Source organism: Xiphophorus hellerii, chromosome 2, assembly GCF_003331165.1.
Source record: "Xiphophorus hellerii strain 12219 chromosome 2, Xiphophorus_hellerii-4.1, whole genome shotgun sequence".
In the NCBI taxonomy this organism is placed as follows: Eukaryota; Metazoa; Chordata; class Actinopteri; order Cyprinodontiformes; family Poeciliidae; genus Xiphophorus; species Xiphophorus hellerii.
The window spans coordinates 22,801,722-22,820,035 of record NC_045673.1 but is presented as its reverse complement, the minus strand read 5'-3'; the positions used below and the strand labels follow the sequence as shown (position 1 = coordinate 22,820,035).

The 18,314-nt window shown below is 39.8% G+C and overlaps 1 protein-coding gene across 4 annotated transcripts in view; it reads left to right on the top strand.

The window, feature by feature from the left end:
• The window catches only part of LOC116736304 (A disintegrin and metalloproteinase with thrombospondin motifs 20), a 103,091-nt gene that overhangs the window by 24,807 nt on the left and 59,970 nt on the right, over positions 1-18,314 (top strand). For 3 of the 4 annotated variants that reach the window (XR_004342531.1, XM_032588712.1, XM_032588713.1), the window contains exons 4-11: positions 2,350-2,603; positions 4,937-5,020; positions 6,711-6,835; positions 6,911-6,951; positions 7,204-7,309; positions 11,851-11,997; positions 16,272-16,413; positions 17,599-17,703. Coding sequence is in view for 3 of the 4 variants with exons in the window: in XM_032588712.1 (XP_032444603.1) it covers positions 2,350-2,603; positions 4,937-5,020; positions 6,711-6,835; positions 6,911-6,951; positions 7,204-7,309; positions 11,851-11,997; positions 16,272-16,413; positions 17,599-17,703 (1,004 nt within the window). In the remaining variant the exon portion in view is untranslated. Of the gene's footprint in view, positions 1-2,349; positions 2,604-4,936; positions 5,021-6,710; positions 6,836-6,910; positions 6,952-7,203; positions 7,310-11,850; positions 11,998-16,271; positions 16,414-17,598; positions 17,704-18,314 lie in introns of those variants that run through there. The other variant, XM_032588714.1, reaches the window with a different exon arrangement.

The following is an 18,314-nucleotide window of genomic DNA, read 5'->3' as shown; positions in this document are numbered from 1 at the left end:
ACTTGAAACTACGTTTGGCTCTGAAGCATTGAAAGGCCTCCTTAGCGTCATTCATTTACTGCAGTAAAACAGGACTGATTTTACTGCATGAACTCAGTCCTATGTATATTTATTGTGTTGCTTAACACTAAGTTGTTATCGTTTACTTAAAGAAATCTCCAGCAGCTTCCACAACTAGAGACTGACATTTTTCACCCTCCTTGTTTGCGAAATATCTCAAGCTTAGTCACAACTGTGAACATTAGTTTTCAATTGATTCTCAATTGGATTTAGGTCGGTACTTTGATTGGGCTATTTTAACACATGACCAATCTAGAGGTGTCAAGCTGTATTCTGTCAGTACAACAGCATCAGCAGTTTTATGAGTCCTGCTCATCACCTGATTATTTGAAATGAAGCAGAGAGAGACCTAGAAGTTTCAGGACACCAGTACTGGCTTTAAATGAGATCTAACCCTCCTTTAGAATGACCCGTCTGATGTGTTCCCGATTCTTCATGATGTTGTTTGAGCAGTTCAGTAATGTTCTCCAGCATCCCTCTGATGTATTCACTGGACAGATGGGCTTATGCTATTTTTTCTGAGATTAAATAATCACTAATGGACTACTACTGTTTATTAATGAAGTGGCTTACGGGGGGTGGGGGGGTGGGGGGCTTAAACGTGTGACACTCTTCTGATTCTTGTTTGTAAAATAATGTTTTTGAGGTAAAATGTGAACAAATTCACTGTGTATGGATACCTTTTGGTGCAACTAAAGAAGGTGAAATTGGGCTTTCATCTTTTCCAGATCTGAATTATGTTGAACTCTGACAACCTTTAATTGTACTTTATTTTGACAGAACCTTATGTTGCATTTCCTGTAGGAAAATTAGATTAGTCTCCCTTGAGCTTAGAGACAGCTGGATGTCTTGTAACATCATGTGGTGATTCACTGCAAACCTAAATAGTTTTTTTTGGATCTGTTCTCTTGTTTTACCTCAAAAATGCAGTTTTGAGCTAACAACTTATATCACCTGCAGTCCTTTGGCTTTTGGAGTAGGCTTATCTGTTTTTGTTTTTTTTAATGCTGCTTCTGGCTCTTTAGAAGTATCTTACTAAGCTCTTTCGGTCTCATGAATGTGTAATTAAATCCGCTTGAAACTTTCCAAGTTTTCCTCTTCCTTCCTTCCTTCCTTCCTTCCTTCCTTCCAATGGAAACCCCCCCCAAAAAACCTGCCTACGCTTTTAGTCTACCCCTGTCTCCCTCTTTTAACTTCACCCTGTCACGGTGAAGGAATCTCTTGTTCGGAGCCAGCTCAACACGTGCAGTTCAGCTGAAAGAACTGAGCCTGTTCAATATGCGCGGTATTCGGCTGTCATTCTGGTTGGGCGACTGCTGCTGAAGGCATTCATCTCAGTGCTTGCAAATGAAATTGTTGCACTCTGGGACTAAATACATTTGATTTGTTCCTTTCAACGTAATCTTTTTTTTCTTCTTTGCCACCATTCCACAGAAACGACTGACCAGGCTCATAGTAAGGTTAAGCAGCGACTGCAGTCTTCTGGTAAAACTGCTGCACACTCATATAACACAATAACTATATGACTATTAACTTTTACTTCACCTCTCATTTTCAGCTTTGAGATGCTGAATGTTTTTTTTTTTGTTTGCATATACAGTCAGTCTTAAATCAATACCTGACTCTGCCCTGGATGTTTTGGGTTGGGCCATTATCATGTTTAAGAGTCTAGTTCTGCTTTAGATGGGTTTTTTTTTGCAGATGCTCTCAGATTTTTCCCAAACATCCTCTACAACACAACATCATTGATGGTGGACTCTGTGATGGTGTTCTGGTCAGGATATCATCACACTTCCAACACTGTGCTTCACGGTCGACATGAATTATTTCTACATTTCTTGTCTTGGTCTACATTCTTCTTGACAAACACTCGGCGCTTTCTTTCATTTCAATGGTCAGGAGCACAACAAACGAAATGCCTGAGGTTTAAACAAACCAAACTCCTTCAACAAGCTGAATAATGATACATTTATTCAATATGATGTTGTTTGATATTGGCCATTTTAAATGGGAATAAATTTGAGGATAACCATTTATTATTGTTATTATTATTATTTTTTTACAAAAAATCATTCATTTTAACCACATTTTTACAGAAAATGTCTTACACAAATATTCTTCACGTGAATGTATCGTATGTTTAGATGCCATACAAGTAAATTTTGAAAAATATGTTTCACTTTGAAACCGTTTCTATCAGTCATATTGTGCAATAGTTGATTTTCCTGATCGTCCTGATTTCCAAAAATATTTAGATTTTTTTCTCTTTCTCTTTATTCGCTAAAACAGAAAACTCCAAGAGGTCGGCCTCTTTTGAGAGGAGAGGGAATATGGCTGAGGAGCTGGATTCTCTTACAGCCACAATCAACCAGCATCACATTGATGGAAACGGCACCAGGCGCGACGGCACGACCACCCCGCGGCGACGCAAGCGCTTCCTCTCCTACCCCCGCTACGTTGAGCTGATGGTGACGGCAGACGCCAAAATGGCCCGTCACCACGGACGCAACCTGGAGCACTACATCTTAACAATCATGTCAGTAGTAAGTAAAATAATGCTTCTTTTTATGTTGTTTGGATTTTTTTTTTGCCATTTGCATAATTTAACATCTTGAAGTCAATTTTTCCACTATATCCAAACTAAGGAGCCGTTGATTGTTACTGTTTTACACTCTTGTTACTCTCAAATACTTTTCTAAGCCAGTTTTGAGCATCTTGATCCTAGTTTTGAGAACCAGATTCTGTACGCAGAACAAGAGCTTTACAGTATGTAATGTAAACACAAACTGCATCTCATTTTTTTTCTCTTTGCTGCAATCTGTTAAGTGATTACTGATTGCTTATTGCTCACACATCTAAAAATATTTTTTTGTAAATATAATAGCAGTTCAAAATTGTGCTGAACTTACATTTCTGCGTTCAGTTGGTTCTTGCTAAAAAACAAAACATTTTGATTTCCATATCCCCAGATTGCACAGTGAGCAGTGCAACAGCTGTAGCATAATGGTCTGGCCTCCAAAACAACCTAGCAAACCCATCCAGAAAAATCTAACCAGATGGCAAAGTGTGCCAAAGAAAAAATAAAAGCACAGAGACATCCAGAGCAAAATAATAAAAAAAAAACCTTCGCCGTAACTAAATACTATTTGTAAGGGGTAAAAATATAAACAGATTTTTTTTTTTTTTGTATTTACACTCAGTGTTTAAAGCCTCAAAGTTTACAGTTAGAAATCTTGGTTGTAAACCTTGTGGCGGCTTTGGCTTAATGCAGCCATAGCCACAGCGGCCTGGTTAACTGGGCCTACTCTGACTCAGCTGCTGGACCTTTTATGAGCCGTCTAACAATTAATCTACTCACAGAATTATTAAACGTCTCAGTCAAACGGCGTGAAACGGGATAGGTAGATGGACTGGACTGAATGTTCCTTCTGCCACCTCTGTCCGGTTTCATTAACAGTAGATTTAAAGAACTTATTAACCTATGCGAGAGCAATGATTGTCAATGTTGTGTTGTTGTTAAACAGAGTACGGTCAGTGATAAATGCCGATGTGCTAATTTTTTGTTGCACAGGTCTAAGTATGAGTCAGTCTGAGAGTCCCGTGATGTGAAAACCTTAAAAAAATATATATAAATTTTGCTTTTATTTGAGCAGAAATAGTTTTGTTATTTTAAACATAACATGTGTCTATTGCTCTTGATATTGACTTTGTCCAGAGATTAAGCCTGGAGCCACATGTGGGTATTTGGACTTTAAATACCTTTGACCAAAATGCATAGAAAAGAGCATCGTTTATAAATATAGAGGCAAAAAAAAGGTTATGGTTTTAAATTTTAGTGTGTTTTTGCATTTTTCTAGCAATATATCCATGTAATTTCCAGAACTATGTCACCTAGAAATAACAAACTATACTTTTATTTCTTTTTGTCCTTAGTCTCCAAACTAGCCACTTCCCCCATTAATATCTACATTTACAGGAATTTCTGCTAACCAGATAAATTCATCCTTATTTTTCCAAAGTTTATTTTTCTGTTATTTAAAACCTGGAAGTATAAGTAAAACAATGTCACTTTAACTGCAGAACAAGCTGATTTTACGTTATAGATACTCATAAAAATCGATAAGCGACTGTTTTTAAAAGTTCATTTCGGTTTTTTGGTTTCAAACGAACTCAATCTTTGTCCCTTCTGCCTCAAACTGTTTCTGACAGGCCATTTGTCTTGTCAGTGTGTGTCCCTCGATATTCACGTCGAAGATAGGTGTAAGCAAACGTCTAACGGAAACTGTAAATGTGCTCTGTGATAGAACAATATTTAGCTTTAAAAAAAAAAAAAACAGAAAACATTTATCTGCAGCTTTTTTTTAATGCTTCTTAGTACATTTCCATTTGTGTTTAGTTGCTGCCTTATCAAAGATCCTGCAGGCTGCAGTGCCTTCACATAACAACACGCACTGGAGCGAGAGGAAATGGACCAACATCTCATATGTCACTCTTAAAGTAAGAGCTTCCAAAGACAAGCTCCCAGTGTGTAGGCCGAGGCCACGTTTGCCTCCCCTCAGGCTAAGACAAGCTAAATGTTTATGGTGGACTAATGAGTTCCTGTCATGAGGCCGGACACAGCCTCAGGAGACGCCTGGCCAACCGTGAGAGGGGTGCTCAAGAACAGCAGGAGAGGGACGAGATATCTTGCCTGTTCATCTTAAGCAAAGAGGCATTTTTGCCATTAACCAAATAAAGCCAAAAGAATAGTTGGCAAAAAAACGCAAAAGTTGTTTTTCCCCACCTCATTTTAAACATGACACACTGTGTTCCGGGGGCAGGCTAGTGGAGATTTTGTCCACATTTTTTTTGTCTGTGTGTTTCGTCTCTGTTACAGGTAGCAGCAGTGTACAGGGACCCCAGTGTAGGGAACCTCATTAACATCATGGTAGTCAAGCTAGTCATCATCCACAATGAGCAGGTGAGTACAACTAGCCCTCAATGCTCCCTATATGCGGGTCTTCGGTATATGGCTGACATCATCGCAGGTGTTTGTGGTTTGGAGGGTTTTTTTCCCCCTTCCCCAAGGAACCTGCTTGAAATGACTCCGCCTTCCTTGTCATTCTCAAATCTCATGAGAGGTCTCCTTGGAGAACAGGTGATACTGTGGGGAAGCACCTGCAGGAGACGCATTCTGGACTTTTATCAATTTTGAAAACATGCATGAATGTACAGAGAGGCGGTTAGTAAAATAAGGAAGGTGGAAAGAATAAAATGTTCTCACTAAAACTAGAAAGATAGAGCACACCACACCAGCTCTAAAGTCTCTACACTGGCTCCCTGCAGCTCAGAGAATACACTATAAAATATTGGTAGTTTATAAACTACTGAATGGCTTAGCACCACAATACATTAAAGATCTGCTGTTGTTGTTTCAACCTTCCAGACCTCTCATATCTTCTGGTTCTGGTCTGCTCTGCATCCCAGAACCAGAACCATACATAGAGAGGCAGCATTCAGCTTCTATGCACCACAAATCTGGAACAAGCTTCCAGAAAACTGCAAAACTGCTGAAACACGGAGTTCCTTTAAATCTAGACTAAAAACTCAGCTGTTTGGAGTTGCCTTTGAAATTTAAACAATTGCAAATTTCATGATGGAACTTGACTTAATGTCATGTTTCGATTGTTGATTCTATGTTGCATGACTTTGTGTTTTTTATGACGTAAAGCACTTTGAAATGCCTTGCTGCTGAAATGTGCTGTCCAAATAAAATTTGATTGATTTGATTTATTCATTGAACGAAACAAAATCACCTGTGGTGAATGACGCATTCGTTTAGAAGAACCTATTTTATTCAGCAGGAACTTAAAGGGCCAATTTGGGGTTTTTGAGTTGAGGCACTCCTAAAAGGTTTTAGTCTTAGCTACGGTAGATCAATCTACTAGAATTTTTATTTAACATAAAGCAGACTTCTACAGTCTTAAAAAGTAAGATAGTAAACACATTGTAGTAGATTATTAAGATTCTAGAGATGTCCACATAAAGACCACATAAAGACAAGAAGATTCTGGGTTTGAAACCCGACCTTTTTGGATGAAGTTTGCATGTTCATGCGTGGGTTCTCCCTGGGTACTTTTTTGTGGCTTCTTCTCGCAGTCCAATATAAAACATAACTCTAAGGTCAATTGAATACTCTAAATTGTTCTTAGATGTGAGTGTGTGCATGGTTGTTTGTCATGTGAGTTATATTTTATTAAGTTTTACTCCACTTTATTTTTAATAATACAGTTTCTTTACAGAGATATTTTTCATTCTTGGTGTGTGCTTCACATAGGATGATCTTTGGTGGCGGACTGCCTCCAACAGCTACATACTGTGCAGAAGAAAATCATTTACTTCCTTGTAAAGAACCATCTAATGCAAACAGGAGGGAAGTTTGAGGGTTTATAAATTAATTCGCTGACACTTGAGATTAGCTGTGGTCTCTCCAGGTGTAGCTGTTAGCTTCAGCCTCAGAGGAACCAAAGAGAGCTGTCGACTTCAGATAATATAGGAACTACTTCCAGTCTCTTAACAGACGCACACATAAAATAAACTGATTCCATCTCTTTGAGTAACTAAATCTGGCATTATCACTGCATGCGTTGACCCCTGCTCCACTAAAACAGGAAGGACCCACAGTGAGCTTCAACGCTGCCACCACTCTCCACAACTTCTGTGTCTGGCAGCAGAGCCAGAACATCCAGGACGACAGCCATCCTTCTCACCACGACACCGCGCTTCTCATCACCCGGTACGTTCTTTAAAATAACGCCAACTTCTTCAAGCAAGCGCACGCGTACGAAGATTATTTCTCCTCTCTCTCCAGGGAAGACATCTGCCGTGCAAAAGATAAATGTGACACTTTAGGTAAACTTCACCATTTATTTATTTTTTATTTTTTGTACACACATATCTTCATCTTCGGGTTCCTTTCTATGAAATTTTCCACCTCACTTCCAAACACTCAAAACTATTCCATGTCTCCTGGTCAGCTAATAATATTAAGAGGGGATTTGTTTTTTGTGAGTTGGGTTGGGTTTAACAGGTAAGCATTTTCCTTCAAATAGTTGCAATTTTGTGAGTTTCTGTATGCAGGTGTGTGTGTGTCTTTCTGTGTAGGACTCGCAGAGCTCGGCACCATGTGTGATCCGTTCCGCAGCTGCTCCATCAGTGAAGAAAATGGAATTAGTGCCTCTTTCACCATCGCTCATGAGCTGGGCCATGTGTAAGTTGCAGCTTAGAGCCCGAAGCAACCTCTTTCACCTCTACCCACACACGCACACGCACGCCTGCACGCGTGCACACCCCGTCTCACCCCTCGCAGACTACCTTGACAACAAAAGCTCCCTTATGAAGAGATGCAGGGTGCAGCAGCCACAGGTGCAAAACATAATAAAGTAAAAAAAAAAAAAAAAAATGTCTCCTAATAAGACGTGGGCTTGCAATATTCTATAATACAGATCAAGTCCTTGACAATGGCAAGGTTAGATGGATTTTAGTGTGGATATGATTGAAAAAACCCCTGCAGTGCCTTGCAAGGATATTCACATTTTGTCACAATGAGACAAACTTCAGTGTGCTTTAAACGAAAGACTGGCACAAACGATCACACAATTGAAGTGAAAGGAAAAAAAATTGTGCTTAAGACCAAGAAAAACACTAAACTAAGGGGCATGCATTTGTATTCAGCCCCATTTACTTTGATGCCACCTAAATAAAATCCAGTTTCAGCTACATGCCATTGCCCCCTATGTTTTTACACATGTGGACTTATTTACTAATGATTTGTAAATACACTGGGTTACATTCTTTTTTCTTATTTTTTATTTTCCATTTATCTTTATGTACTGCAAAAACAAAAAGAAAAAAAATCTTACAAGGTATTTCTTGGCTTAGTTTCTATTCCAAATATCTTAGTGCACTTGAAATAAGCAAAACTAAGTTACCAGTAACTTTTTAGCAACGTATAGGAGCTTGCTTTAAGTCAATAATTTTTTAGTATTGATGAAAAGGTACAGGCTTTAAGTGAAATTTTGATGTTCAGTTCCACTGGCAGATTATTTCACTTAACACTTGTGCCTTTTTTCCATCAAAATTAAGGAATTATTGACTTACAACAAGCTGGGTGCTTGTAAGTTAGTTTTGCCTTACTTCAAGATATTTGCACTAAAACCTAGACTTAAAATACCTGGTAAAATTTTGTGTTTTTGCATTGAAATTTTGTCGTTTTGCTATAGCTCTGTAATGTTTTTCCCGTTTTCTGCCGAGTAGAAGCATTAACGATTGCTACAGACAAAGAGCAAGCACAAGGCTGCGTGTTGGGTTCTCACTCACAAGCCGTCCTCTCTTTACTCATCGCTCCCAAAGACTCGCGAAACAACACGTGGACGTCACAGCGCCATCCTGTGCGAGTCGTCTAACGCGGAGCGACAGCCGTGACATCACGACGTGCGCGTCTGGCAGAGTTGTTGTTTCCATAACAAGCAAACACTGACACGTGTCACGTTAGAAAACGACCTGTATGAATTATCCGTCTCAAAATGGCCGAGTCAAAACACATGACCTTATCTCCAGTGAGGAGTGCTGTTTATTTCAAGCATTCTTCTGAGGCCGCGGATCCCGGTAAAAAAAATCACGTTTTGCCTCTGCAGTCTTGCGGTTCTGGTTTCAGGTGATCTTAATAAGGTGCAATTTGAGAAGCGTTATTTTCTACTTCTTCCTTAGACGAGGAGCTTAATTCATAGGTGATTTTCCGTCACTGCGAAGCTCGCCCTTTTGCCAAGTTTTCTCTTTTTTCTCCTTTTGTCTCTTCCTGCCCACCTACTTTGCAGAGTGTAATCAGGGAAATAAAGGAGAGATTTTCTTTCTTGTCTGGCTCCAGATAGTGAAAAGGACCAGTGTCAGTGTGTGAGTCGCAGCTCGAGAATGGCAGATATTCTTCTCTACCTCCTCTGTCACGCTCACACATTCTTCCAGTGGAGCAATTGAGCCAGAGTATCAGCAGATGGAAGCGTCTCGCTCCCTCCCCTCCCCTCTTTTTTTTTTTTCTCGCTCCCAACTCATGTGGATCTGTTTATACTAAAGTTCAAGCAGCTGGAGGCCCAGTTGGCTCAGACTCTCGCTGAGAGTTGATGGCGGTATGAGCCCTCCGGTGAGTTCAGCGCACTGGGAAAGCCAGCGTGGGGTGGAGGGAGTCGCCCGAGAGCGCTGTGGATTAGAGTAAGATCCCAGCCTAATGGATGGGATCACTAATAGCCATCATGGGGATTTGACTAGCGTCACTTGATAGGTATTTAAAAAGTGATGTAGGTAATCACTTTAAACACAAATCAAGATATTTCTTTTTGGGGGGCAGGGGCCATCACGCTTGGGCAACTACAACTTCATCTTCGTTGGATAGTTCCATATCAGTCAGACTGGATGGAACAATCACACATTTTCCCAACTGGATTCAGGGTTTGACTTTGACTGGACCATTCTAACATATGAATATGTGTTAAATCAAACCATTCCATCATAGCTATAGCATTATAGGCACTGTATGGATTGGACTTAGGGGCTGCATGCTACACTTGATGCAATATGTTTGTTCACTTCACAGTTATGCACATATATACTGTATGACCATTTGTCATACAAAACTTAACTACATTACATCTAGTGGTTGTGCTGTGAAAAAGCTAATTTTTCAGGGCTCATACCGCCATCAACAACGCACATACCATGTAGCAATCCCTCTCGTTTCACGGAGCCATGACTCGGCCGAGCCATTGCTCGAAGTCATTTAATTAGAGAAACGTGTTTTCTCTCATGCAGAGCATCCATCTAATAAAACCGCATTATGGGATTTGGAATAATGGTTTTACTTTGCGAAGAGCTCCGAATTAAATTGTGACTTTGCAGACAGAATTTTGTCCTTTATTGATATTGCCGTAAAACCGTGCGATTTACGATCGAATTAGACTAAAAGCCTCCCATGTCACGCTTTTCAGCTAATGTAGTCATTTTACGAGTCAGACGAATCACCTAAACGCTCATAAGTCACTTCATCTCTTTTTATGAAAAGGAGGAAATTTGACTGAAGATTAGCAACACATAGTGCAAACGTATTGAAACACAAAGCAGTGTATGTTTCTTTAATTACGAGAATAAAGTCATGTTACAAGAGTTAAAGTTGTATAACAATAAAGTCGAAATAATACAAAAACAAAGTAATAATATTACCAGAACACAGTCGTAATAATGCAAAAATAAAGTTGCATTACATTAGAGTCAAAATAATGTGAGGATAAAGTTTTATGAGAAGTCCTATATGGAATATAATAAAAAAAATAAAATGAGGAATGCAGAGCATCTTGTGAAGTTATACTTTGGTATAAGTTTGACAAATAAGGAAATATGTAATCTTTTAACACATCAACATGAAATTATTATTAATATCAGTAGCAGGACTTTGAAATGATCGTTCAAACAACAGAGTCTATTTCAAAGACTGTACTTGTCACATCAGATCACAACAAATCTATCAAAGCTTCCTTGTCATTATTACTTTTTTCTCATGATTTGAAGGTTTTCTTCTGGTAAAACTGTATCTTTATTCTGCTAATTTTATGACTATACTCTCAAAATAAATAAAAAAAATGTAATTCTTATAGCCTGACCCTGATACTTTGTCGCACATCTCATGGAACGGATGATTGAAATAAAATCCACTTTTTGAAGATATTGTTGCGTACTTTTTTTTTTTTTTTTTTTTTTTTTTTAAAAAGAGAGAACAAAAAATTATCAAACCCTGATCTAGTTTGCAAAATTCAGATTTAATTTTTAAGCCATATCGCCCAGCCCTAGAATAGATAAATCAAAATCTATCTATGACTTCAAAAGGCCCAGCTGGTTATTACATGACACGATATGATAAAAGGATTTAAAAACTTGATTCGTTATCCTCTTTTTATTGATACCAGGAAATATTCATCATCTTTAATCACTGGAGTTTACCTGCTGGTCCCGTTCAGGGCAGGTTTGATTTTGTTAGTGTTATCCATCAGCAGCCCCGTTTGCGTGCGCACAGCTGACTGTGCCAGAGGCTTAACAGTTTCTTGGGCGCTTGCCCTCAGGCCTTCGGCCCCTGCAGGGTGGGCCTCATGCCAGTCGAGCTGGATCTTGTTTTTGTGGCCGTGTGGACCAACCCTCGGCAACAGAACCAGAGTCCGTACTGTACGTTCGCTGGCCCACATCCTGTTATAAACATCTGAGACATCATACAGCTGCATGGATTCCTGTGTGTATAAATATAAGTGGGTCGCTCTTTCTGAGTGCTCATGGGTTGTGGGGAAAACTGCAGCATAAAATAGGTCTTCAGTCTGCAGTGTATCTGTGTGTTCCTACCTCTTCCCTGCCTTAAGCCCTTTGAGAATGTGAGGTGGTGAGCTCTGGCCTCCGAGGGGTGAGCTGGAGGTGGTTCTCACCAACGTAGTGACGTTAATCGATGCTGATCGATGCAAAGTGCAGTGACAGTTTGCATGAAAAGTAGCTCCCCCTACTGGTCAGTTAAAGTTGTATTAAAAGGCAAGAAGTAAAGAAGTTTTAAATGTTTAGGAATGTCTCAAATAAAGAAGATTTATTTGTGGGGAAACAAAACAAAACAAGAGAAAGGTGTTTGAGCTGCATGGTAACAGTATCTCTCCTGATAAATGGATTGCTCTAGTTTCAACAAGACCTTTAAGATGTGTGTCTAATCCCTCCTTTTACAACTCTCTGCTTCAGGTTCAACATGCCTCATGACGACAACCCCAAGTGCAGAGAGGCGGGCATGAAGCACCAGTATCACGTCATGGCTCCCACCCTCAACTACGACACCAACCCGTGGTCGTGGTCCAAGTGCAGTCGCAAATACATCACAGAGTTTCTAGAGTAGGTGCATTTGGCTTCTCTGTTTTTCTGCTCTCAGTACACCTCATTTATTTTATCTGGATCTTATAGATCACGTTTGTCAATCTCACGGTCCGGGGCCCAGTCTGGGCCGCTATGGCTTTTTTTGTGGCCCTTTAGACAATGAAGGGACACGTAACAAGATAATATTATTCTAACACCGCTGTTTTTGTCTGTATACTGCCAAATCACAGCAATGTGCAAACATGTTCAAACTGATTGGATTTTTAAGAAGTACTGATCAAATGCAGGCAGCAATTTGTTCATATTTTAACAGTTTTGTTCATGGGGTTTTATTAATACACTGTGCCACAAGAGTTTCACCCCCCTGTTATATACCAACTCTGAAACTTTAATGTGCGTTTGCATTGTGCTCTCTTTGTATTGCTTTGATAGGAATCCCTAGAAGCCCCCCCACTACAGCCAAGTTCCTTCAGAAATCACCTAATTATTAAAAAAAAGCCCATCTGTGTTTGATTTAAACAGTTTAAATGCAGCTGTTCAGAGGTTTGTTTGAGATCTGTAGTGAACAAACTGCATCCTGAAGAACAACGAGCCCAGCAGACATAGGCAGAGATAAAGTGGAGAAGTTTAAAGCGAGGCTCGGTTATAAAACATCAAAAGCCTTGGAATCCTCACAGAGCTCTGTTTAAAGAAAGGCTTAAGACGTTCCATGTAAACTTTCCCACAAGTCGCAGGGATGACATGGAGAAACCTGCAAGCGAAGTTGCTCTAATCAGACCAAACCAAAGTTGAGCTTGTTGGCCTACATGGTAAAGCATGGCGGTGGGAGCATCATGCTGCGGGGAGACTTTCTTTTAACACTAGCTGGGAAATGGTCCCATTCACACTTCTATGGAAAAATTCTATATTAATTAACTAAGGGCTGTTGAGTAAAATATTAATGAAACACACTGACAATTATGGTGGTAACATGAAAAAAAACAGGACAACTTTCAGGGGTATGAAATCTTTTTCAAAGCGTTGGTTTGCTCAGGAAGCAGAAAGAGCACATTCTTCACTCTTTTGGCAGCAGCTTCTCTCGTGACGTAGCCCACAACACAAATAGGTCCTATGTCTCCGTCAGAACTTTAAAGACAGGTCGGCGCAATATAAACCGTGCGGAGTTGTTATTGCCTGGTGTTGAAAGAGTATTTCCTGTTTGAATCTGGGGTGGTGAGGGGTTTGGGGGAGGAGTTCTGCCTCAGCTGACCTGAGACATAAATCTACTCCTTCAGAAATCTCTTCACTCAGACGGGACGTCAGGCTCTCGCTAGCCTCCCACTCGGTAACTCCTCGCCCGCATCGTCGTCAGAGATCCTGCTAAAAGGACTTCTCTTTCAAATGGGAAATGCCAGTTGCTGTAAGATCCTCCCTCAACATGACCCTTTCATCCATCCTCCCCTACTTTTCCACTGATAATTGCGGGGGCCCGTTCTCACAAAGAACAGTCTTTTTTTGGTTGAACAGATGCATCTTTAGTGCACAGACCAGACGAGTTTGGCGCTGCCTCACTTGGAGTCGCGCTTTGCATAGTTTCCAGTCAGCGATGACCTTAGCATTGAGCAGTCAGCCAACATAAAATGAAGGAGAATCCCTGTCAATGTCTTTTTTTCATTTCTGGTGCATTATAAAAGTTTTTCAGGAAAAGAAAAACTCTCCAGGAACATGACATTCATGCATCAAGAAGGTATTCACAGCACTTCACTTTTTCCATATTTTATGTTAGAGCCTTATTCCAAAAGGTTCTTGAGGTTCCAAGAACCTTTTGAGGTTCCAAAAGGGTTTTGTTTGCAAATTTATTGAAAATAGAAAACCAAGAAATCCCATTGACGTGATTACGGCTGTAGCACTACAAAATGCGAAAAGCACTGGGAATAGTTTCCAGATGCACTGCATGCAGTCATATTCAATAAACTGGAATATTACTGAAAATTCTAATATTTCAGTACCACAAATCACTAGCGGAAAGATGGTTTATAAATTATTAGACACATATTGGTGTTTCCAAACCTTTATTTCTGTTGTTTACGATGGTTTTGCACATCCAGCAATGCTTGAGATTACAATATTACATCAGACCAATAAGAAAAACACCAAAAAGTATATTTAACTTGATTAAATGCTATTTTCAAAAGATACTTTTAATTTTACAAGCACGCCTCATAAAGCGCACATTCTAACTATTCACATTTTTTTGATATGGCAGTACAGTGTAAAATGTAGGTATAAATAGAGAAAAGCAGCCCCGTACGGTGGGAAAAGTCCACTGGGTTTTTCTCAACCCAACAATAAGGGAACATGGATTCCACCCATCATTTCTACAGTACCACTTCTGCTCAGTGGGCTGACCTGGTCAAGTACATGAGCGTCTTGGCAATAAAGAGCCAATTCAACCCTGGTCTTCTCTACCAATTCAACATTTTCTCCTCACAGGCCAAAGGATTCCTCTTCTCCCTCTCTTTGTCTCACTTATGCTGTAATCACGTGTGACAGGTTCTCACACCTGGAAGTTGATGAAAAGTGTCCTGTTGTACCTCAGCTTTACTATGTGGCCACATCAAAAATAATGGAGCTATTCATTACTTTTCGGGCTCTGTGTTTGTCGATTTGAGCCAAAAAACTCAGACTGTTGCCCGCCTAGCAACTGCAGACAGCTAATTTTCAAAACATTTGGTATAAAATGACCAAAACAAGCAAATGTTCTAAAATAGCGGCCGAGGAAAATGATCGGTACCCTACAAAGTGTATCTCTCTGCTGCGGCAGACTAAATGAACAGCTTACGTTCCGATCTAGAAAATAGTTGAATCTTTAACAGCCTCATGCAGCTTTTGTGCTTTTATGTCTTCTTCATTCAGTAGCGGCATCCACAACGAAGAGTGTTATAGTCCAAGTTGGTAGTGCTCCAGTATGGCACATGCACTGATCGACAAAAAAACAAAAAAACATCACATTTTTTATTTTATTTTCTATCCAGTTGGTTTCTGGTCAGCGCTGGTCATCTACCATTTTTTAATTTTACTTGTATGGACGATCTGCTGCCACTTAGCTTCATGTGACGTACCGTTGCATTCTCTATGTAATTTTGTACATTAACTAAGACTGAAGACTCAGAAACTAAGATTTCTTAAAAAAAAAAAAAAGTTTATATTTCCCTTGAAAAATTATCACAATGACCCCTTCTGTCTCTGATGGTCCTGGTTGTAATAATCACATGGGTCAGGACACTCAGATGATTAGCCGCTGAAAGACGCTCCAATATGGAAAGGCCTGCATGAGTCTTCAACAAGCTGCCCTTTATTTTCCATTAACAGTACGTTCCGCTGCTGCTGTACTCTTCGTATAGAGACCCGCTCCTGCTGGCAGGCTTCGTACGCCGCAGTGTCATACCTCGCTCCTGGAAATGAAAGGACAAAGAAACAAAGTGACTGTAACCCCGGATAATCCCGTATAATTATTGGCCTGTCACATCAGCTGGTTGCTTTGTGAAGCAGGTGTTTCAGCCGCTCAATCCCGAATGAGATCGTCAGAGCGGTGCAGACATGTTGTGTAACTACACATCTATACACGTCTCATTGGAGACTTTCCTCTTTTTTTTCTTCTTCCCCCCCCCCCAGAGTAAACAAAAAAAGAAGAGGTCCTTTGTGGCTCGGCTCACTTTGCCAACATGTTTGATGGGAGCCTTTTCACGGCCGTGAAGGCTGATGACTTTACATGCAGGCGGCCGGCGCGCATACGTTCGGTCCAGCTGTGCTTTTGTTGTCTCTTTGTTCCTAACCTTGTGGCTCAGGGTGGAGGTGATTTACAGTACAATCCGTTATCATACAGAAATATTCACAAATTGATTTAGCTTGTGTCAAGTTGCGATGGGATTCTAAATTACTGTAGTTGGCTGGTTTCAGCTTAAAAAATGCCTGTAGGATTGTAATTATTGTAAAAAAATAAACCCTTTTCATTCTGCTGTCTAAGGCTGTTTTGACCCATTTTTCTAAGAGATGTAATATATTAATAGAGACAATATTTACCAACAAACTCGAAGGAGTTAGTCTCTTTAGGTAACGGTCCAGACCACCCACAGACATGTTTACTTTGCCTTTATGACAGAGATGACACTGAGATGTTCAACCTTTTTAGGCTCATGAAATACTGTATTACCTTGAAATTGCCCAGTGAGTGCACATTTCATGGTAACTATGGTGAGGCTTAGTGCTTTTCTGTTTCATTTCCTTTGATACATACTCTTCCCGTCTGTCAGCACTGGATACGGGGAGTGCCTCCTGGATGAGCCCGTCGGCAGAACGTATGAGCTTCCCACACTCCTACCCGGCCAGATATACAACGCCAACAAACAGTGCGAGCTGATGTTTGGGCCTGGCTCCCAAATTTGCCCCTACATGGTAAGTCAACATATATAAAACAAATTAAAAAATTAATGAAGATGTCAGAAGGAGTAAAATTAAGCCCAAATTTTACATATCCTGGGCAGGTTTAAATTTAAGATAACTTCCAATGAACAAAGTTTCTGATGGGAAAAGAGACAAGCATCTCTCAAAAGATAACTGAACAATGTAAAACGAGTGTCAATTTGAAGAGGGGAAAAAAATGTTTTATTTACATTTTTGTCAAAAATTCTTTATACGCTTTTCATTTATCAATTGGACTTTCTCCCCCAGGGGTATGACTAAAGACGGGTTTAACTGTGTACTTACAGCAATTAATTTCTTCTTTTATTCTAAAGCAATTGTGACTGTGGGAGTTTATGAGGCATTACGAGAAAGAAAACGGATGTTTCAAAGAGATAAAGAGAACTGTGACGACTGACGTCACAATGAGCACCAGAGAATACAGAGTTATTCGTTGAGTAGCAATAACAGGCAGAACATTACAATGATTTTAACCAGGTTGTGAAACAATCACAAATTCAATAGGAGATTTCCTCACAGGAATGATAGAATAGATTACTATTAGCTTTCTATTATCCACTGTTACACATTGGGAATATTTATAATTTCTCCTCTGTAGACTTTGCAGACTGTTTCATTTCGAACACAGATCTCGATGCATAGTCTGAGTGGATTTAACCATGTCGAAGGTGATTGTACTTACATTTTTATTTTTTAGAATGAATAAATAAGAATAAATCATTTTGAGTAAGCTAAAGTTTGCACTTTTAAAATGAGGATGAAGTTTCTCCTCTTTGCTGTCTCCATATTTGAGCTTCGTGGAGACAAAACAATCAAGAGTTACCAAACCACACAGGGTAAGGCAACTGAAAAAAAATACACAGAAATCCAGAGAAACACTGAAAAATGTAAAGCAGTAGCACCGCTAAGTGCAAAAATGGACATGAACACCAAAGTCCAAAACACACTAAAGTCAAACAGAAACCTAATACCCAAAACCAAAGTAACAACTAAATAAAGTCCTGTAGACCACAGCACTAGCAAAACTCATCAGGTGCTAAAAGCTACAAGGTGAGAGCTGTAAGTTTTAGAAAACTGTCACAGTAGTAGAGATTTTCCCCCACTTGTCAATCCAGGTTTTATTGATAAAGTTAACCTTATTTTTTATTTTTATCACAGAAACAGTGCAAAAGGTTGTGGTGTACGAGTGCAGAGGGGGACCACAAAGGCTGTCGCACACAACACATGCCCCTGGCTGATGGGACCGAGTGCGGTCATGGAATGGTAAGTCATTCTGTATGTTTGAACCATGCATGTTTTAATAAACGCACCACACTGATGGCCTACTGCACCACAGTTCTTGCTTAGTCGAAACAGGTTGATTTACAGTGGTTAAAAAAAAAGGTATTGATGAATTATTTTCAACATTTTCCTTCCACTTCACATCTATCAATAAAACTCCTATTGAGATAAGTTACATTTTCAAAAAAAATTAAAAAAGTTCAAGGGGTTTGAATACTTTTAAAATGGTCTCACATAGATGATTTCAGGTTTCTTTCCTTTTTAGCACACTGATTGAAAAACATCTGTATCTCAGAATAAACGAAAACGCAGAATGATCCGATGCTGGAGAGCGAAGTTTCAAATGCTTTTCTTTGTTATTCATTCTGTTACTTTGCCGAAGAGAGCCAGATTGCATTTCAAGCAAAATGCAGTGCTGACACATGCCAGAATTTCCTTGAAAAGATGCTTCAAACTCCTAACTACCTCTCCGGTTCTGTGTTTCTACCAACAAAATGGAATAATTTATCGTACGTTACTCCACTGCTTGCATCCTGGTAGCAGAAACCGATGTAAGGGAAGTCGGGTGATGATGAGAGTTAGAAACTTGAAGC